Source organism: Hetaerina americana, unplaced genomic scaffold (genome assembly GCF_022747635.1).
Source record: "Hetaerina americana unplaced genomic scaffold, ioHetAmer1.1.p SCAF_27, whole genome shotgun sequence".
NCBI classification, from domain to species: Eukaryota; Metazoa; Arthropoda; class Insecta; order Odonata; family Calopterygidae; genus Hetaerina; species Hetaerina americana.
Window position 1 is genome coordinate 977324 of NW_027286841.1, and position 23361 is coordinate 1000684.

General features: G+C 36.0%; 1 protein-coding gene across 5 annotated transcripts; it reads left to right on the plus strand.

Annotated features, from left to right (window-relative positions):
- Nucleotides 1–589: 589 nt before the first annotated feature.
- LOC139689687 (transformer-2 protein homolog alpha-like) lies at nucleotides 590–18137 on the plus strand. 5 transcript variants are annotated; one of them, XM_071586879.1, is made up of 8 exons: nucleotides 590–723; nucleotides 1012–1169; nucleotides 1259–1481; nucleotides 1566–1694; nucleotides 7099–7274; nucleotides 7378–7425; nucleotides 8424–8545; nucleotides 17286–18137. In XM_071586879.1, the coding sequence occupies exons 1-8, from the start codon at nucleotides 709–711 to the stop codon at nucleotides 17309–17311; spliced, it is 897 nt and encodes a 298-aa protein (XP_071442980.1). In that variant the 5' UTR covers nucleotides 590–708; the 3' UTR covers nucleotides 17312–18137. The 5 variants fall into 5 exon arrangements, with proteins under 5 accessions (XP_071442980.1, XP_071442983.1, XP_071442981.1 ...); XM_071586882.1 differs by having other exon boundaries at nucleotides 1277–1481; XM_071586880.1 differs by lacking the exon at nucleotides 17286–18137 and adding an exon at nucleotides 16725–17269.
- Nucleotides 18138–23361: the final 5224 nt, after the last annotated feature.

The window sequence follows — 23361 nt, forward strand, 5'->3', positions numbered from 1 at the left end:
TAGATTGTGATATCGTCGCAGAAGGGTAGTCTCATTAAATGGTATTTGTAACTAGAAGTATTATATTTTATTGATCCAAGGAATTGATGTATTAAACATTGGATATGAGAGAACAGTAAATTCTTTTACTCTGGTGATATGAAATCAAGCCTCCAAGAATTCTTCAATGGAGTGGAAGCAACTTTAGTCAAGTAATTTTATTCATTTACAAAGAATCCCCATTGTTTCATAATCCACACAATTAGGCTGGATTTGAACTGAACGAGCGTCAATTTCAAAACAATATACTTTTGCAGCAATCACAACACACATCATCGTTAAGTAAATAAGAAATGGATTATTATGATGGCATGGAAATTATTTTCTTTGTTGCGTAAGAATGGTTGTTGTTGATACTACTTAATTGAACAAACTTAATATGTAAATGCTATAAGGTTCATAGGAAATGAAACAATTCGGCACTTATCCTACGAAATAGCTTGGGGATTACTATTCATTATCCATCCGCCGAGCATATTGATCAAACCGCGAATAAACAGTCCAAAGAGCGACTATCGTGAAACTGCCAATCGGAGCTCACGTAGAGGACACTACAATCGCCCAAGAAGCGTTGCCTTCTCCTCTGAAGTCAAGGAATCGCCATTTTGAGAAAAGGCTAATATATGTCCCCGAAGGAAGGGTGTTGGATTGCGTGAAACCTTTCGAGGCATGAGTGACAGGGAGGTCAGTATTACATTTATCTCATAAGGTTTTCTGTCATTAACAAAGTTTTTTTAAGTATGCAATGGGCCGCTTTAGTTTAAAAATGTTCTTCTCAGTTAACGCGGTGCTGCGATCAATAATGGAGCATTCGGTGAATTCCGTGTTTTAGATCATGTTTTAGCGATATAATGTAATAATCCATCCACCCTGTATTAAAATAGACAAGATTTGAGGAGAAAAGAAGCATTTTCTGTAAAAATAGTAAAGCCATGCTTCATGGTGGTTTGAGAGCCTTATTACTTATTACAGCGCAGCCCGACTCATAGTGGTTCTAATCATAGTCCACCAGCAAATGATAAATCTCCTTCGCCTACAAGGTCGAGGTCTAGAGAGCAAAGTAGAAGCCGGTCAAGATCTAATAGCCCTCAAAGAGGACATCACCAAGGACGTTCGTATTCACGGTCAAGGTATGTCGACATGTTTTCAGGTGGGGAAAATGTGGAGTGTGCACGCTGTAGTTAATTATCATATTAATTATCCATTTTGAATATTATAGGAGTTACTCTTACTCTAGGAGGATGTCGTACAGAGGCCGGTATAGGTCACGTAGCCGTTCACGTTCCCCTAAACGCTACAAGTCCTCGAGGTATTCTCATTCGAGGTCACGGTCCTACAGTCCACGCGGGAAATATTGCGGATATAGTGACCGAAGGAGAGAATTTTACCGAAGTCACTCCAGAAGCCCCATGTCTAATAGGAGGAGGCATGTTGGGAGTAGGGTTAGTATTTCATGAAATTGTGTAGCTAAGTTTTGACTTTCCTTTTCATGCTCTCCTTCAAATGTTGTCTTACTTCTTCATCAGGACAATCCCAATCCAAGTCGCTGTTTGGGTGTTTTCGGTCTGAGTATTTATACCACAGAACAACAACTTCATCACATTTTTTCCAAGTATGGACCCGTGGAAAGAGTGCAAGTTGTAATAGATGCAAAGGTGAGCAAGACTATTATTAATTCATGTATTTATATTTTGCTTTTGATATTAATTCATAGTTTACTTAAGGTGTATGTAATCATTCCTAACACTTATAAAATTGCATTATCTTTATTCAGCACATGCTGGTACTATTATTTTCCACGCCGAATCTAGTTAATTCTGCTCTAAGCGACAATCTGTACTTTATTATACGAGTTTTGGCTTGTTACCTTCGGGACTCGAAATATGAATTGCTATGAGGGAATCACGGCACTTCAGTTAGTTGTATTTTAAGTCGTCAATGAATTCATTTCGTTACTCCGAGCGCCCTGGAATACTGTCGATGAAGTTAATTCCTGCAGGGCGAAACAAAAGGAAATTCGTGTGGATCTAAGTATTTTGTTTCGGTGGGCGATTGTTTGAACCTCCTGCATATGTGAATTCGCGTAACAATAAATATATTCTTCCTAGCATTGTTTTTTCAAATTCTAGTAGTTTTTGTTTGACAATTAAGGTAGACATTTGAGACCGTTTTGGTGAATTTAATGAGGAAATGCTTAGGGTCTCTGGAATTGAAAGTATAATACTTATGAAATAGTGATTCTTATTGATGTACTATTAGGTTTTGAGGTAGTCATTGTTGAAGTTTGCAATGGAGGATCAGGGAATTTCCACCTATTCCTAAATTTTGTAAAATGGATCTGCCTTAATCATCAATGTAGAAACATCTATTACCAGCATTCGGACTGACAGTGTTTGTTTGCCTACCATATTATCTTCCTGAAGTAATTCTCCACTCTGGTCGTGGGTTCTACTCAGTTAACACAATAGGCAGCTCCTTTTCTAGAAATTGAATTTACCAATTTGGTTGGAGGGTATAAATTGCAAGTAGTGGGTAATGATAAGGCCTGGGAAGTTTGATGTTGTGTGTGGTGTCCTTTTCCTTTAAACGTGGCCGGACAATACTTGTGTAAGTTGTCCTGATTGATAGTTGTCCTGATTGATATTGTTTCGGGTATTTGTAGTGCATTAAATTATTTTTAACTCATTGGTACCCGTGAATTAAATGATTAAGTTAACTCTAGATAGATTAGTAGAAATGTGGGATAATGCATGTGGATTTTGAAAAATGAATTTAATTGTCATATTCAAGCTTGTAAATGGACAGATCAAAATTGGTTTAATTCATTAGGAAATATTGTCCATTGAATTTCTAAAATGTTTATTTAATAATTGAATCGAGTGGTTTGTCTTGTCATCAACTGGAAGAAATTTTCGTGTACCCAAATTTTGTGGGGTCCAACACCTTTTTTTGTGAATATGTCTCATTTTTAATGTAGCATGATCCATATAAAGCCAGGTCGCTGACATTAGATCGAAACAAGCTCTTCAAAAATGCAGAATACAGAGATATCTAAAAATTTGGGGATTGATCATATGCCTGATATTGAAGACATCTAAGATCCCATATGAATGCCAGACCTCTGAATTTTTTCTAATCATATGTTATAGGTGCAAATCAAACTTGAATGTTTCCTTGCATAAGACTCTTTTTATTCAACTCCATTTAGTGGAGCAAAATCCAGGAGAAATGCTACCTTGTGTGTTTAATCTTGATAGAAAAGGCCTTCAATGGTTGAAGAGACTGCAGCTGTTAAGTTTTGTTTCTTTTGTAATATTTTGAATGAATCATGGAAATGGGATATCTAAAGTCAAGAACATTTCTTTAGAACCTGCTGTTATAAATATTAGTATGTAGTTGGCTGTTCTTGTTTTAGGAAACTTCATGCAAATGATCTTCTATGGCAATTTTTTAGCCGTTCTATGTTGAGAATTTGTAGATGTTAAACAAACGTAGGGTAACAAAACTTCCATTATGGCACAATCGTCTCCTCTTTCATCAGCTTACTCTTCTAGAATCTTGCCTGTACAAATTTTCAAATAAAGATAAGAAATGCATATTTAGGCATTATATTCTTAAGGAAACAGTCCCTTTTTTTTGCCTCAAAATTTTTTGAGTCCCTGATTTTCTTAGAGACTATCCCATTATTACTATGAATGTGTCATATGATATTGTTGTTGTCATGATTACTACCTTTTGTACTCAATGTCAGGGTTCATCCATTGACTGGAATTTAGTTTTGAAAACTTGCTAGTAATTAAAGTACTCTTGGTGTGCCTGGATGTAGATACCTGACTAAATTCCCACCCAGAGGGCCCCGGCTTGATTCCTGGAGACAGTAGATATTTTTCAGTGTCTTCCGGATCCCAACTTGAGGTGCATTGTGGAGAGCAATTAGTCTGAGGAAGGAGGCCCTAGTGATGACTATCGACTTATCTCCTCATTGTAGCAAGTCAATTTTACAAAAAGTCTTGGAATTTATAAGGATAACAATTATTTTCTGTTGTTGAATATTATTTTAAGTTCCATAAAACATTAGGAAGACTTCACAGTAACACTGGAGTGGTTCAAACTACAGGCCCACGGCTTGAAATAAATTATACTGCTGTCCAATAAATATGCGAACTGGTCTATAAAAGCTTAGTTTTGCAGAATTTAGTCTACATCGATTTAGTCCCCTCCAAAGTACCATCCATTTATTGCTATGCACTTATTCAATCTTCTTTTCCACTTCTTAAAGTACCCTTGGAAGTACTCAGCAGTTAGGCTTTTTAGTTTTCTTGTTTTTTTTTTTGCTTGGTTGTATCCCAATCTTCCCAGTGTTGTCCCCTCATCACATTTTTGCATTTTGGAAATAAGAAAAAGTCGCAGGGGGCGATATCTGGCAAATGAGGAGGATGATCAAGGATGGTGATCGAAGTTTTTGGCAGAAACTGGTGAACAATCAATGCTGAATGTGTGCAGGTGCACTGTCATGGTGAAGGTTCCATCATCATGTCAGTTGAAATAGTGCGCACCATTGATTTTCCTCAAGTTCATCAACTATCATTTGGACAGTGTTTTGATGACCAGTGAGAAGGGACCGCACACAATCAATGTCATCAATACAGGTGGCTGAAGGTCGTCCCGGCCTTGCATCACTCATGGCGTCTTGTTGGCCATGTTTAAATAACGGATGTTTTCTTCAGAACATTATCCCTGTAAACAACTGTCAACATTTCAGTAATTTCTTGATAACTTTTACCCCACTTCACCAAATAACTTGATGTTGATTCGTTGGACTGTGATTTGTTCAATTTCCATTTTCGACTAGTAAAAACAAGGACAACGGGAACTAACATAACTGGCACCATATGCATAGCTTGACAATCTGCCAGATGGCTCATTGGGTCTTAGGCAACTAGCGCCGCTAATGGGCGGGGATATAGTCTGCGTCATGGCCGCCAGATTGCACCAGATTGTGCATTTGTTACACAGACCATGTATGTACCCTAAGGCAGCCTTGCGACCCAATGGAAATAACTTCCTAAGGCTGAATTGATTTTCCAACTACATAATATGAGGATGTGTAATGCATTAATTTGGGATGCCAATTGTGTATCTAAGCCATTCATTGTTTTCCTGCGTAGTGAAATCATATGTGACACTAAGTTCTTGTTTTTCTATTCCGCAGAAACTACTGGATTAATATGAATGAATAGTAATATGGCCCAGTGCAATCATTTCCCTGTTTAATCACATCTTTAGTTGAAAGCAATTTAAAATTAGTTTATTGAGACCACATCAGTTGATGAAATCATTAACGTTCTGTAGTAAAATGACATTTTATTCTGTGCATAAGTGAAGTTGCCATGCATATAATGAAGTCCATTGTTCATAGGTGAAGATCGTGCAATGTTCAGTTGTATTATTTTAAAGTAATATGCCCCAGGTATTAGCTCTTTCGTTGGGGTTCTCTATTCAAAACCCTACATCTCGTATGTGGCAAAAATGGAGGGTATAGTGTCCTAAGTATCCTTAATTGCTCCCAAAAAATAAAATAAGCTAGGTTCACCTTTTATTCAATGGAAAATATTTATTAATGCATTGTAACGTACATAATTTTTGGAAAAAATTAAAGTGTGATGATGCACCACAGAAGGTGAAAAGGTACATAATTCATAGCAGGCTATTGTGCGAAAATACTAGTTACATTCACAGCAGCAAAACGGTGAATAATAATTATTTTACTTGGAAACAGTCTGATAACATGCAAAACACAACTGCAGTTCTTATTTTACTGAACAACACTCTTGTCTAATGCCGGGAAGTTTTTGTTTGCAGATGTGATTTCAGTTTGCAAATTGCTTTTGGTTACATTAGATTCACTTGATTATAGTTAGTAACATTCAACATTGTCATTTTAGGAATATTGCTGTGATTTTCCCGGAAATCCATGTTACTTAGGGGACAGCCCACTATGAATAACTTGCAATTCTTGAGAATTTCTGATCATGATGTTATGCTTACCCAATATTCTTCTTATATGAAATGTTCTTCATGTGTATACATGTACTTCCTGCACTATGATACACTCCGAGAACCACAGTGAGATTTAAAACCAGACTTTTTGTTGTTTCTGATACCTGCAGTCAATTATAAGCAAGTGGATAATATTTTTTCAATTACGAACTTGTTTGATGTTGGTTCACTGGTAAACTTAGGAGATTTCTCGAAAGGTGGATAGCAGACCCCCTATCTAGGCTCATTCTTCACATTTCAAGTTTCAGGTTCTTCAGTCTTCCCCTTAGTATGTTACTATAGAATACATAGAATAACTCAGTTTGATGGGTCCTAAATTATTAATCACAGTTGGCAATTGTTTTTCTAATATTTCCTGTCTTGAGTTTGTACTGAGCACTAGTAAACCATACGAATTTTCCTGCATCTTGAATACGCCAAAATAATGGAAGCCATAGGGAAAAGTTAAGCAGTAACATTAGTATATTCTACTGCCCACAGAGGATGTTCATTGAATATTGCTATACCAGCACTTAGTCCACGACAAGAGAAATGCTCCTTTCTCCATCATGCAGTTAAAATCTGTTTACTTGACATTTAGTCACTAAGTCCGTCATGTTTTTAGGCAGCAACCCAAGAGTGGATCCCCTTGGGTTTTTCCACCTGCATGTTTGTGTACATAAGCATATTCTCTAAATAACCGCTGTAGCTAGTGGTCAACCCTTTATTTCATTGACAACTTCAGGGATGCATGTGCTTTGTGAGGTACCAGATCTTCCTGGGAAACCATAACCGGCACAGGAAAAAGAACTGTTGGCCCCCTGCCCTGATTGTGAATTTTACACGCCGTTGGGCTTAGTACTGGGTGAACTCTACCATCACCCACCAAACTGACCTTCAGGTTGATTACTGTGGTGTATAAACATGTGTATATGTGTGTACATGTATATAAAATGTAGATATATATGTAATTGAAGTAATAGGCTTCTTCTTTGACTGTGGTTTTTTGTCTAATTGCAGACTGGAAGGTCAAGGGGATTTTCCTTTGTGTACTTTGAAAGTACTGAAGATGCCAAAGCAGCTAAAGAGCAGTGCACAGGGATGGAAATAGATGGTCGCAGAATTCGTGTTGATTACTCAATAACACAGCGTGCCCACACTCCAACGCCTGGAATTTACATGGGGAAACCAACTTAGTAAGTACATGTTGAGTGTATTGTTCTTTTCTAAAATTAGGGGAGTTGTTATGCCTTAGTGTTGTTATTAAGGAATGGAATTGAGTCAGCAATTCTTTTTCAGTATGGCAGAAGGACGTCAGTGGAATGGTGGCCATTCTAAACCAGAAAGGTAGTGTGATTCTTTAACTCAGATTCATTCCAGTGAGCATTTTTGTGTGCTAAATAAATTAATGCTTCCAGTAAGAGTAATGTAGCTCACCTCACCAAATTCATTAGATAGTTTTGGTTTTGTTGCAGATAATATTTCAAGAGCTTTTTCAGGGCTCCGGATGGGGTTTCACTTCATCATAAGATTGGTAAATTGGCAGTTGGCTTGTTTCACTTTTGCCACCACTTGTATATGGACTGAGAATATTGGCAGCTGGCTGCACCCAATCCACTTATTTAGTCACAAGGGTTTGATAATGACATTGTGCATGTGTTGAAAGTTTCTTTCTAGGATTTTGAGAAGCCTTACCTATAGCCAAGGGTTTCTGCTGTGCTGTAGGTTCATCGGCTTTCTTATTACATTTAATTGCTGTAAGTTATTTGAATTATTCCAAATGTAATATGCTAATATTCCATATGTTGTTGGAGGATTATCTTTTTAAAGCTGCAGAAGAGTATATAGTGTTTTGTATGACTTTTATGATTGAAGAAATCGGTGAGTTTGCATTTTCAATTTTGCTCTCTGCTTAGTTTAACATCTGTACATTTAGGGAATTAAATTGTAATTGAAATGAGGAGTTAGACATGTGCAGCATCCTCATAAGTTTTATTGATAACTTATTCATTTCTTTTTACCACCGTTGTTGTTACTTACTGCTCAGTTCAGACCTAAGCTAAGTCCTCTTTTTTTAAGTTTTATAATTGTATTGTCATTAGTTCTGTCAGTATTAACTAGGTAAAACCATTTGGTGAAAATTAAGGCTTCCTTTTTGCAGGAATTATACTTGCAACACATTTCATCCCCTAGGATGTGTGTCTGAAGGCTGAAGGCACCTTGGGTCCACCAGTGTTCCAGTATCTAATGAAATTGTAGACAGTTCGCAGATACTTCGGCGCTAGTTCATGCAGAGAGGTTGTCTTTTGTTTTCACATGTAATTTGCTGATTCCTTTCATTACAGTGACTTTGGGGGCTACCGTGGAGGTGGTGGGAGTGGAGGTGGAGGTTATCGCCGATCACCATCTCCATATTATCGATCTCGAAGGCGCTATGATAGATCCCGTTCTCGTTCGTATTCTCCACGTAAGTATTCTTGTGGTGAAGTCTCGGCGTCTGTATTAATTTAGGATCAATTTTCTATGCTGATGGAATTGCCGTGGAAATGTGATGGAAATAGGAATGGTTGATGTCATTGCTGTTGCGACGATGTGCCTTCTCTGCAATTATGAAATCTTGACATGGTAGTCAGAGCTATATATTTTGGGAGGTAAAAGCTCTTTATAGATAGTTTTGGTATTAGTAAATATGGCAGGGTTGCTTTCATTACTTGCTAGTTTCTCCGTGCTGTTTTCATTGGCCATGAGAGCTCAGACTTTCTGGTATATCTGGTGCTGAATGGAGAGTACTAAGTATGTTCTCAATTGGTAATCCCATTGCTTGGTTGCAGTTGACTAGGCACATCAAATTTACTAAATATGTCAATTATGTGGCCCTTTGCTAGAATGGTTAAGGTGTGTGTAGAATGAGCATAGGTTTCATAATCAACAGGGATGATTAGAGTTTGCACAAGTGTGTTATCTACTTGAATGAAACAGTTAGTGATGGTACTGTCTTGACTTTGTTGACTGACTTTCATCCTTGAATTTAGGTACTTTACCAATGAATATCTATTGAATACGAGTTATGCTTTTGTAATATGATTTATTCTCATTGCAGAAGTATATATTTTTTATTACTGTGGTTTGAGCGGATAAATTTGGCATTCCTAATTTTCTTTAATTATAAAGGTAACAATGAGTAATATTTGCAGCTTAAGGAATTCATTGTAATTCCATGAAACTAAAAAGTTTAGGGAATGTTTTCTACGAAAAATTTAGTGATTTTATGATTTGTAGTTAAAAAGTTTTGGTGAATTTATTAACGTATGGGAGTAATAACTGCAACTTACAACATTGCAATTTTGGTCTTTATTTGAAGAGCAGATTTCCATAGTAAGGATATTGCTGCAGGATCATCAATAAGTAATTCCTTGAAACTTTTCTCTCTTGACATCTGCTTCCTTATGCTATGTAATTACTAATCCATTGTGCTTAAAGGTGTGATTGCCCCTTTGATTTTGTTCCTCTTTTCTTTGGAGTGCTCCATATTGCATTTTTACTTTTCTATTCTTCACATTCTGCATTAATATTTTCACAATTACTTATATGTAATCTTATCCTATATTTTGTAGTATTATTGGTGTAAGAATTTCCAAATAACATTCCACATTACTTCAGTTTGTTCACTTCTTAATATAGTGCATCAAAAATGGAGGCAAATCCTGGTCAAAACTTTTATTAGATATGAAGTTGTAACTGAAAATTACAAACTCCATTAGTATATAATGTTTCTCTTGGTAATTAGCTTCGTAATTTAAGTTAATCGCTTGCTGTTTCAAGGGAGATACTTTAAGTGGACCAAAAAATGTTTTCAACCAAGTTTTGTTGCTATTATGGGGACATCATCTCAGTGCCCAAAATTTAAAGTTTGAAGGGTGGTTCAATTGTTATTTAGCCTCTCACTGTGATATTTTCAGCTTCCTTACTCAGGATATAATTTCATTTTGTGGCTGGTTCTTAATCTTACCACTTGCCTACTTCTCCAGTGATGTGACAACCCTTTGGCTATGCTAACTGGGCTATCCGACTGCCAGTTGCCGAAGGACCTGATGACCAGAGTTCTAGTTCAGCCTTATGTAGATTGGTGAGGTGATTGTGCACGGAGAGGGTGGCTCTGGAATCTCATCTTTGGTGGAACAAATCCTTTGCTCTTGGCAGATTGAATACCAATTATATGTGATTGCCTTTAGTTGTTTCTCGTCAGTGGAGAGAGGATGTTAAACATATGTGCTCTGCACTTTCAATCACATGCACATGCTGCAATGAATGCAGTGGAGGAGAATATATGGACGGTTGGAAATGTTATTGGCTAATATGTGAATTTGATTTATTGTGCTATAAATTACCAAAAGTCTGCTATGGAATTCGGTGCCATGGTCTGTTCCTGTGACACACAATTATTGTTTATTGGGAGTTCATCTTTACACTCCATTAAACATTTGGATGTTGCTAAGTTTCTTGGATGCATTAAAGGCATTTTTCTGTTGAACCATTTATTGCTATAGAAATTTTATTACTCCAAAAAAATTATGATTTCCTTTTGTTTACGTCGTGAAAAATGTAAAATAATATTTCACTCAGTGCAGATAGTAGAAACTTAGCCTTAGCTCTCTTTGAGGTAGGGGTAGAATTTAGTGTAGTTTACGATCAGTTGTAGCAGAAGAGTGAATCAAAAGTTAGTGTTGACCTGGCAGTCCACTGCTTGACCCACTCTATTCTCCATAAAAGTAAATGTCATAGGTGATTCACCCACTTTCCAATCTGACAATTTCTCCTGACGAACACTTTTTTCCCTTTCAATTCCACAAGATGATCATGCTTTTGCTGGCCAGGTGTATATCGTTGGAGAAATCATATGCATTCATCGTCTAGCAAGGCAGCAACTGTCATGACTTTGTATGCTCTTAAACATCATGACTAGTAAACAGTTCTGGGTGTGATGATATATCCTACCAGACGCAAACAAGTAGAATGTGGTCTACATCTGGGCAAGTCAAGCACCATTGTTTTGTTGTATGGTGTGGAATTCCCCTGTAAAATAATTCTTATTTTCATCCATTGGATAGCCTAGATTCATTCATTTATTATTGTGTATTTTCTTCATTAAGAATTATGGTAGCTTAATAAGTTGAATGTCAGACTATTGATTATATAGTATGGTAAATAGAGAGCCCAGCTTCAACTCTGGGTGAGTCCCCTAGGTACCCTCAGCTTTGCCCATGCTGTGGGGTTGTTCGGCTAGCAGATCTTCCTGGTAAGCCCCTGGCAGTGCATGTGAAAAGAACTTGCCTCTCTACCCTGCATATGAGAATTCTACACTCCGTAATGTAGCCTTAATAGGCCGCAAGCTCTTAAGATTGCCTATCGAAGCAACCTTTGGATTGAATAGTGTCAGATGTTTATTAACTTGAGCTTACATGCGTTATATCCAGCTGAGAAAAATTCTTTATTGGCATATATTTTTACACATTAATACACTTTATAGTCACTAGAATAAATGATAATAGCTCTCTCTCTCTCTTGGTAACTATCCACTTATATTTACATTTCTGACAATTATCCATACACCTCAGCTGTACCAAGTCACAACACATTGCCTTCATTAAAGAATAACATTCTCCTGGGTGAAAAACTCGATGCATATAATCTACTATATAAGCAAACATTTTTGGTTTTGATTAAAATTTTAAGGGATAATAAGTTTGTAAACGTTTCTTCTTTATTGCCATATTGAGCTAATTCTTCATTCCGTTGCATTATACATTTTTCATCGCACTATTTTTATCTCCCTGAAGTTATCAATTGGTTGGAATCTCCATGATAACATGGAAGTACTTTTGAACTGAATTGACGTGGAAGAAGTTTATAGTATGGTAGGGCTAGTCTTTGAAGTGTCCTAAACACTGTTACAAAAGTTTGTAAATTTTTAATTTTGTGTAGTATTATTACAGGGGATGTAGTAATCCAGGGTAAGAGCTTTGGACTAATGACCAGGGGACCTGGGCAAGGCTCTCTGGACACCCTCAGCTCCACTTGTTTGTTAGATTTTTGGGTGCCGAATATTCCTGGGAAACCAAGGGAAAAGGAACTGGCCCCCCTGCCCTAATGTATGAATTTCACTGATTGTTGGGTCTAGTACTGGTGTTAAACTCTACCATCACGTCTCAAACCGACCCTTGGGTTGACAACTGTGTTTATGGCTTAGTATATACTGTGCTTTCTGAAAGACTGAAACAACTTTTTCCTTTTGATTTTTATGGAGAATGGGCATGATTTACTGTTCTTTGTCGTCAGAAAAGTAAGATAGGCATCAAGCTTTAGACAACTATTATTGTGGCAATCCTCCTCTCATCCATTCTTGGGAGTGATATCCCAAGAACTCCTGGAACATGACACCATAAACCTTCACTATTATCCTCCTCTGCTACCATTATTATAGAAGCAGAAGGTTTATGGGAGGCGACCAACAGCTAAGGTCATTTGCACCATCAGGGATGGATGGGAAAGGGTGGGGAGAAACTGGCATGGGCGTTAGCCAACTCTAGTCGAAAAGCACAGTGGGGCCCACAGTTCAATGTCCCATCCTATAATCACCACCACTAAAGATTTAAGGTTAAGATGCTCTTTCCAGCTGTATTGCATGCTATGTTCACATTTTTGATTAACTGATCAAAGAAGAGATAAAATGAAGGAATAGTTTTTGTGGGGATAATTGGTGAACCGAAAGGTGTTACATCTTTCAAGAGTACATCCAAGAAACTTCATGATATGTAAATATTACATGGCAATTCAAGCCATTTGGGAAGAATTAAAAATGAATATATTTGCTGGAGTAAATCATGACTTTGAATTTCATTGTAGAGGTCTTTGATTTATTGGGGCAATATTTGCAATTAGCATTCCTAATACTGGAATTCATCATGTTCAACCTCCTGCAATGGCAAGTATACTCCGAAGTCACCACACACATTTGGTGGGCACTATTCCAATGGCAAAGGCATTATTGTTTGGGATGAGATCCCAGAGGCAATTTGTCCACGTGCGATAAATTCATCCATCAAGGCGATGACCTTCCCTGTTGAGGCAAGGCTTTGCCAACACATTTTGCGATAGGGTCCTTGCATTCTTCACCCAGTTAACTGGGTCACAGGGTGTCACATTGCTGGGGAAGCAGACATGTTGCTAGGGGATTGCAGTGTAAAGTTTTATGAAGGTCAAGCAGGCAATTTCAAGGAACAAAATGCATCAGTTGAAAAATAGTGTTAATAAGAGTGCGATAAATTTATTTGCTATGGTGGCAATCATTTTCTTTGATCCAGGTTTGTTATTCAAGAGAAAGTTTTTAATATATTGGGGGTGCATATGAATCTATTAGATTTATAATACCTTAATCATAGGCTCTTATATTTGCTGACAAAATAAAGCAAAAAGAATAGATTGTCTGGATCTCGACAATATGAACCCGTCTGTTAATTGGCAATGACTGCATTGGTCTAAATATGGGTTAGGAAAGGCTTTGTGTATGCCTTAGGATTTCAAATGTGTGGTGAGAAATAGTTTCTCTTGTCCTTAAAATATGGATACAGTTTAATGGTTTCCATGCTGATGAAACTCCGAGCATCACTTAAAAACAACCAGTGTGTGTGCATATCATGGGGCAATAAACTGCTTTAGGTATTTGTCATTACATTGTGATCCAAATTGTGTGCCGTACGTATTGTATTTGGAGTCATGCTGCGCATAAAATAAATTCATTAAAAATTAGAAATGTCTATTTTTCAAGAGGATAGTGGTTTTAGTTATCAAATGAGGTAAAGTTACATAATTGACTGGGAATAAAGCATTGACTCATTGCTATTATAATGGATAGTATTGCATTGAAGAGCATTTTGTGGAGAGCTGCCATGTTACACATAATTAGAACTAAACGTTGATTTCCTTATAAATCCAAAGAAGACAATTTGTCCTAAAACAGCACAGCTAATTCAATTATGCTGTTAAGGAAAAAGTATTAAAACCATAAGTTAAGAAGGAAACTCAATAGATTTTGGTATTGGTTTGGTCAATGTATTCATTTTTGACATTAAATATCTTTTACTTAGAGCTTTGATGTAACATTTTAATGATGCTCCACTTGTTTTAGCATGGCATTTCTCGAAGAGGAAGAAATGGCTGATTCGTCATTGATATTCCTACTCCACATTGATTCTTAGTCCTTAATACTAACTTAAATTCTCTCTATGCATTGATTGGAATGTATAGGTTTTCCCCAAATATATCGATTGGGAGCAGAATGGTTTGGCTAATTAATAATTTTTTGAAATGTTATGTTTCATACTTGTGTTAGTTTTGTAAATGATACTGAGGAAGAAAGCATACTGTTTATGAATCAAACTGCTTTGTTGCATTGGGATCTCCCAATTGAAGGCATGCTTTATTTAGGGGTAAAACTTCTCAATGTGACTTAAAAAGTAACTGAATCGAGACGTTAGGCAAAATCTAGCATTTGCTGTACTTCTTTCCTGAGTCAGTGTGACTGTAATGTATTGGAATTAGTGCCAAAAAGAAACTCATTAAATTTTGTAACGTGGCAAATTTCTGTAGGGTTTGAAATTTCTCCCGGTAGTAAGTGGAAGCTTCATCAAATTTAAGAAAATCTCTTTGAATTTTGCAAGTATAGTTGCTGATATGAGTTAATGAAATTTCCTTAATGGCTTACTGTAATGAATGATTATTTGAGTTTAAAAAGCCGAGTTGAAGGTCAACCATAAATGGTCTGGGGTTGCGCCATGTTTTTCCTGTTAGTAGTCAATTCCATCTTTGGATTATTTGTGAAAGTTGTCGGTGCTTTTATTTCTGTTTTCATTCGTACTGTTTATTTCCTTTCCTCTTAGCTGTAAAGCATTATGTCTTTTCATTTATATGTCTACACCACCTTTTTGAACTAATTGTAGCATTTATTGTGTGCCAGTTATTCGGGATGAATTTTTTTAGTGAGGTATGCAGTGTGTCATGTTTCAAACTGATGTCTTATTCAAGTGCCTCTGCTAAAAGTATTCCACCTGAAACCGTTCGAAATCCAATTTCAACCTGTAAAGGCTTAATTATAGAGTAAAATACATTTATTCAAGAGTATCTTTATGGTTCGCCCAAGTTATTTCTGAAAGCTCGAAGCAAATTTGTTGAGCATAAGTGAAACTAATTTAGATTATGTACTACGATACAATGAGAAGAGTTCATGGTTCAGTGTCATGGTTCATGGAACAATTGCGGCTAAGTTGAGCTAACATGTTATCATATATGAAAAATTTAGCATATATATATATATATATATATATATATGAGCAAGTTAATTTTTAGCGCGCTGAAAATCTCAGGAAGCCAATAGTTAAATACCGGCGTTAGAAAGAGGTGTACAATAATGTTACTATTTTAAAAAGTTCATCGTAATTTATTTGGTATGTTGGTCATTTTCAGTCAAGTTCAAAAAGGTAGTGTATTAAATGTTTTTGCTCATCTTTTTGTGTGTTCATGTAACCTGCTATTCTGTTAATTTGATGCTATTTTCTGCTGCAGTCTTTTAAGTGATATCACAACCTGGAAAAATTTAAACAAGATATTCAGCTGAGAATAGACCCTTATTTGAAAAAATTTACATTGATTAATTATGCATTCCTGCAAGAAAGATTCTGGCAATTTTATTCAAAGTTAATTTTCTTGTACATTTCTGGATCGACTGAATTCCAGGTACCTATTTTCCATTATTGAGGTAATGTAATTGTTGAGGAAATTTGTATATCCTTCTGATATGTGCCAGAGGCAAAGCCTAGTCAAGTCGACTTGAGGTCTTCAAATGATTAGTACATTTTATTTCCGTCGTTATATTTCATTCTGTGCCATGAACGCGTGTGTTGCTTAAGATCCTGGTTTTTAAATATCTTTGGAAACTTTTGCAACTAATCAGGTTTTTTAATTGTGGTTTAATAAGTTTTGGGTAAACTTCATCACTATGGGTGGTAGCTTACATTTTTGACATTATGATCTAGCTTTTAAATTCAATGCCATAATTTTCATTTAACAATACTGCTAAATGCTGTAATTAAGTTTATCCTCAATTGATGAATACATTATTTTTGTGACAAATTGCCATTTTATTGTGCATCTTATTAAAGTACGAAGGACCCGTTCGGTTTAAAATTTTCTTTCAAAAATTTTACCGTGCTTCTAAGTGATGAAATAAATGGCAGACACGGAGGTCAACAATCGAATTCTGAGTTAGCAGATAATAATAATTATGAGTGAATAAATTCAAGTATTTTTAATTCCTCATTTTGGTGTGTTAGAAATTACATCTTGGTCAGTTGACGCTAGAAAATATTAGCTTTGATGCCAATTGGTTTCTTATTCGTGTACAGGAAATTATGGTGTTATTTAATTGCTAGTTTAAAAACTTGGGATAAGATTATCTCTTTACTAAAGTGGCAATGTTTTTTCAGTTACCATATTGCCCTTCTCATACCCATGGTGATGTGTGATATGATCCCATTCACTGCTTCTAAACTTCTGTGAACAAATTCTGTACTTTCTGCCATATCCCTTTTCAGGTCGATATTAACAGCACCACTGTGGGGGCTCCTAAACAACTTCACATTGTCTTGTGGGAACTACGTTAAATAAATTTGCCCCCACTGTTGGGTTAACAGTTCTGTAACTCAGATTGACTTAATCTGTTAAACCTTGCAGTTGATGGTGGTATTTTCAAAGTGTAAAACATATGTGAGATATGTTAATCGGTTCCCATTCAAAGTGAGAGGAACTCTTGATAGTTAGCCATGCAGAAACTGGACTTGTTTAGTTTGAAAAATTTGAAGTGTAACTGAGCTACTTGCTAGCCTACATTTGTGTTATTCAAGATAAACATTGGCTCATTTTGTATTTGGCTTTGGTGAAAGCTCTCATTTTTCATAAGACGAATGCATATTTGCATAGAAATTACAAAATGTTTTGTTTAATCTAAGTGTTTTGAATGTTGCATTAGATACTACTATTGAATTTGACTCTACCAGTTCATTATATTTCATTTGCTCTTAACATTGTAGGCAGGTGGTTTATGTATTAATAAAGAAAGAGCACCTTCTAACAGTTTTTGTTTTTATTTTTATAAGGTAATGAAGCGAGGGGTATTGGATGAAGTATGAAGTGTGAAAATGTAGGAGTTGTTTGGATCTCCAAGTTGTCTTTGGGGATGAGCGAAGACCAAAAATGAAGGCATCTAATGAAGCTAACTCAAAAAAGAATATGATCAGAAATCTTAAGCTGTTCAGTCGCAAGAACGAAAATCTTCCACAGCCTGGGTCACTTATAGAAGAGTTTTGTTGCCTTTTCAAGTAGTAGTCAAGAAACAAGCAAGTTTGAAAATGCTTAACGTGAAGGAAATGAAGAATGAATATTGGTAATGGAAATTGGTCGATTGAAGCTGAATGGAAGACAGTAAGTTAAGGGGAAGTGATACATAATGGGTCATTTTTCCTAATTTTTGCGTGAAGACGTCACAAGTAATTGAAATTTGTGCATATTAAAGAGAAAACCCTAATAGGATAAGGCATTGGTTGGGTTGATAGAGTGATTTGCATTTTATATGGCCTTGGATGCCTGTGAAATGCTATTTTTACTGCCCTTTTATAAGTGGCTTAGAATTTGCCAATGTGCCATTTTGTGGGGAAATCGGGTCCGCTATGTTAAGATGCATGAAGTGATCATATTCTTTTATTGCGAATCTCCCCCCCGAGTTTTGCTCGCCCCTAACGAGATAAAGTTGATCTCTGATAAAATTTTCGTGGTCTTGTGTGGCCTGGGAGTAGGAGTGTAATGGGATGTTGTGGCATATTGTTTCTTTTTAAGTTATACGGTCATCTGAGATCATCATTCCTGATCCTGATCAAGGTAAGTTGTACAGCTACGCTTGCATCTTATTTGCATGTAATGTTTCCTTTTTAAATAAACCCATTGAAGTGTCATGAAGTCTTTTCATTTTCTTGGATTGTGGTTGATTTTTATGGGACAATTTTGATCGATGCAAGTCCAATTGAATAAATATAATGGGACTAGTTATGGTTATGTGGTTATATATTGTTCAGCCTGCAACTTGTCTGATGGGTGGCTTGCCTTCATGTTTCATACATTTGTTATGATGCATTCACACATAGCACGGTCGCTTCCCCTATGTGCCGTGAGGATTTATTCCCAGGAAATGGAGGTTTGAGTTTCCCTGGGCAATTGTGCAGGTGTGTTACCCAGGTTCAAATATAAAAGGGAAGGTGGTTTATTGTTGCCCAGATGCAGCTCTTAAGTATATAAATAATCTTTTTTTGCTTTGTATTTCAAATTGAAGTTGATTCATTACTAAAAATAGCAGTATTTATATAATAATAATAATAAATAATGTCTCTTACATTGCTGAAGGAGAAAATATTGTGTATCACAGTTGCAGAGTAAGAATTTTTTTGGAAACAAGGCATTTACCTGAAAATGTCTGCGAATAATGTTTTATATTGTTGGCAGTTAGTCCTGAAATGTGTATTTTTTGCCTAATTCATAGAAACTACACAGTTAATCTATGGCAACTAATAATAAATATCAAAAGTCATTTAAATGTCAAATAGAAAATTGTCTGTGGTTGCCAAGTAATTACATTTGAGAGAAGATGGTATTCTTTAGCGCAAGACTATTGAGATATGGGAAATCAAGTGTCATTCAGTATGATGTGAGAGGGGCTTACTATGTCACAAAAACTTAACAATAACCAGCTCTAATTACAATAATCTTTCAAATATTAGGCCAGTCAAAAATTAGGAATTCCTCCTTATCATAAATGTTTTTACTGGAAATTGTACCATCATCCACAAGGGGTCATGTTGAACTTATTATTTTATGGCAAGATTATGGAGAAACTTTTTTGGCACAGTTATTAAAACTTCGATTGGATGAAGTTGTCAGTGTCTTAGGTTGTTTGGACAGAGGAGGAGACTGATAAGCGGGTGAAAGTTCCAGTCATGAGATTGCAGTTTCAGCAACATAGTTACGTACAGGACATAATTTTCGTATGTTCCTAATAGATGACAAGAAATTATATTTTGTTATTTTTGTCTTATTATTTTTTATCTATTCTGCTCCTATGAGGCTTTGTCTCATTGACCCATTTCACAAAAATAAAAAGGGAGAGAGAGAAAAGGGAAAAAGGGATAACATAAGTTTTGAAGGAAGGTGTAAGTTGTGGAAGAGGTTATCTATAAAATTATCAGGGAGTGATTAGGACTAATCCAAGAAGTGGAAACAAGCTTTATTAAATTAAGGCATGCTTGATGAAATAATATTCTTTAGTTGGGGAGAGAGCATGATCAGTGACTGGCTGAATAAGCACTGGCATACATTTTAGCCGTGCTAGTAATTGAGGTTCCACTAAGCCATTGGAAGCTCTATATTACCCTGTGTGTTTTGAATTTAGTTTAATTAGAATGGTTAACTAAGTAAATAATGTTCATTTTATGGTCACTTTACTAGATTTTACCTTAAATTTAAGCTTAAAAGTATTTTTTAATAACTCTTGGTGGTGTAGACTAATCATATGTTTGTATGCGTTATAATTTTACCTGCTTAAATTTTGTGTGAAAAAAGTCAATCATATAGTAACATTAATAACTTTTTTCAGCAGGTCTTTGATAAATGATTTAAAAGTGTGATATAAATTGAAGACTGCCATTATGTTCATTTTAATGGAGCAAAAGAAATGGAGAAGTAATATATAGGGTGTGGCAACATAACTTCTTTTTTTCAAGTGAGGAAGCCTTTCAAAAAAGGAAGTTATGTTGCCACACCCTGTATTTCTTGAAAGTTAAATTTTGTCTACGTAGACATTAGATAAAACTCTTTTTAAAACTTTGTCTGTGGAATGATTGGTTGCGTATACTCCTAGAACTGACTGATAATTCTAGAGTAGTCATTGTTTGGTGGTTTTAATGGAATAAGGTATTGACGAGGATATCCTGTGGATATGATACCAAGTTAATAGATTTTGAGAAGAAAATTAAAAACCATAGGAAAGTTTATTTTCTGGAATCGATCATTGCACTTAGTCATCGATAGTAAAGTTAGGTGTGGCAGTGCATGTATCTCAATTTTTCTCATTTTTAATAAAAAAATTTTGAACAAGTCTTTATTGCATTGACAATTGTTTTACTTTTATTTGTCTTGTAACATTTTCTTCCAGTAATTTTAGTGTTCACGATTTTCTAGAGTGGCATCTGATGGGCATTTATTATCGTATGTATTTGGTATGATTTAGTTCCCAAGTAACATCTTTGCAAAAGCATTTGCAAGTTTTCTGTAAAAGTATTCCCTGTGTGAACTGCAGGTGATGTTGCTAAAGGGTGCAGCAGTATACAAATTATTAGCAATGGCAGGTATGAATGTGAAGTACACTGAATTACCAACCCATATTTCAAGAAAAATAAAAATTAAGAATGTGACAAACTCATTTTTGATTAGAAGTGATCTAAAAATTCTGGTAGATAGGTCACACTTCAAAGCATCTAAAATTGCATTAGTTATTGCAACTTGATGCTGATGTAAATATACGCAAACTTGACTATCAAACATATATTTATCTATTTATTCTATAATTGAAAATCAACTATGAATGGAGGTGTGGTAGTTTGAAAACAATTTTGTTAGTGTAAATATAACATGAAGCATGCAAGTCTGACATGTGTTAAGAGATTTTTTAAGGTGGTAGCTATTAATATGAAGTGTGTATTCATTTAAAAAATGTTTATTGGTCATGTGAGCATCTTGAATAGCAATATATTCATTTGGTACTTCACAATGAGCTTTTTATAGGAGCAGATTAGATCAAAAACATCTCGCTTATTGGAAAAGTGAAGTCTTGTATTAATACCATCTTGGGCAAATAAAGCAAATTTTGATGTTACTAGGATGTGGAATACATTTTAGGAGCTAGATGAGCCAGTTAATTGCACTGCATGCTTTTGCTTGTAATGTGTATGGATTTCAAGCAACTTCATAGCTAGTTAGTATATTTCTCACTTTTTCCTATACTTAGTATACTAATGTGAAATGGAAATAGGCTTGGTCTGTGATCTGCAGATGAAGTTAAAACTGTCTCTGAATGAAGACTTTAAAGGTAAATATTTAATGACAAACACAAGTGATGTGCGTGGTCAGAAAAGGTTAATTTTTTTCACCCAAAGTGAAGTGGTGGAAAACATTCTTATCAGGTGAATTTAATTAGGGTCTGTTATCTCACCTTTTGGATGGTTTGAAGAATCGCTTATCTTTCTGCAAACTTGATTACTGGTGTACCTTAAGGATCTGTGTAGGCCAGCGATTTATCCTACTTTTGCACTGTTACATGCATATATCTCATATGTGCTGAGGATACAAAGTTTTTTATCTTAACTAGACTGGAGAAATCCAATAGAAAGTGTTAACATGGTGACTGGTGTGGTTTGAGCAATGCAAGTTTTAATTGCAGTATTTTTGTAGTTTAAAAAAGTCATGTAAGTAATCGTATTATGTTTGATGTTGATGTTCTGCCACTTGTGAACTTCGCAAAATTGCAGGATCTTCAAATGAATTTTTCGTGAGAATTCCCATTTTGAGATATGCCAAGCTCATATCAGCTATCTAATTGCATACAATTGGAACTCAGTCTATTGTCAATCATACTACTATTTTTAAAGATGAAATTTATTTACTGTGGGCTGCCAAAGAAAAGTGTGCTGTGGGGTTTGTGTGCCCATGCCATCAATATATTCAATGTTCAGAAGGGAGTTGTTTGTCGACATGAAAGATCCTGTATGTGGTCCATGTGAATCAATTTTTAAATGGTGTCTACTTCAATTCCTTGAGTTAACATGGTTCCTTATATAAGGTTTACTGAATGTCATAATTCAGGCTTATTAAGGAATGAAGAGGTGAACAGTCAGATGAAGAAGCTAGAAGTTATAATAGCCCTGTTGATATCTAGAAAAAATTCCCAGAGGCACATCAATTGCAGAGAAATCACTTGCCTATCTGCCAATGAAGTTATTATTCAATGCAACTATTTCAGAGCGTAAAAATCATTCGCCTTGACTGGGACTCGAACCCAGATCCCTCAATATCCGGTCGAGTGCTTTAGCCACTTAAGCTACCGAGGCGTCCTCTTAAACTCGGAAATTTTGGGGCTTTTAAAGGAACTAGATACTCGACCGGATATTGAGGGATCTGGGTTCGAGTCCCAGTCAAGGCGAATGATTTTTACGCTCTGAAATAGTTGCATTGAAATGCACATTAGCGGATGACTCCGTTAAAAGTTATTGTTGCGGCATCTCCCGCAGTTTCTTTGGAATTTGTCGAAGTTATTATTGTTGAGTTTTGAAATGGTCTTAAGGATGAATGAAAATTAACTTATTATATAGTGATACATGATGATGATGATGCTAACCACAAAAGTTATTGGGAATTGGTGAGTATGCGTCGTACATTAGAATGGTTTGGATAAAAATTTTGAATCGCACATACTCTAATTTGATTTAGAAGAATTCTAGTTCAACTAAAAAGTGACAGTCGTTTGATGGTATTATGGTCACCTCTGTAGTGAGCTATGCTGGGGTGATAATGTGGAAAGTTAAACAGGCCAGGTTTTGGATGGACTCGTGGGTGGTTTAATAGTGATGTCCTTACTTAGGATCTCTTTGACCTTTGAAATGTGCAGTACCATGTTTGCTGGCATATAAGATGCTTTCTATGTTTGTTTTTAAGAAAAAAGATCCCATCCATGCTAGCCAGGTTTCAGGATACCCACATTTTATCTCTTCACCTCCATCCCCCTTTTATCCATTCTCCAAGAAAAGGATAATTAAAATTTTGATGTGGAGCCTGTTGTTGTATTGTGTGGAAACATGGTCATTGAACCAAGATGGCAGGCGTAGATTGAGGCTTTTGAAATGAGGGTGTGGAGAAGGTTAAGTGGACCGAGTGGAAAACCAACGAGGAAGTGCTGGGAAGGGTGAATGTGGAGAGGGGATTGTTGGGAGAATCCTAAGGAGGCAGGAAAAATGGATGCAGAGCATTTTGATTGGCTATGTAATGATGGAGATTGTAATAAAGGGGATGTTGTTGGGCAAATAAGGAAGGGGAAGGAATAGTATAGGGATGTCGGATGGACTGAAGGGAGGAAGT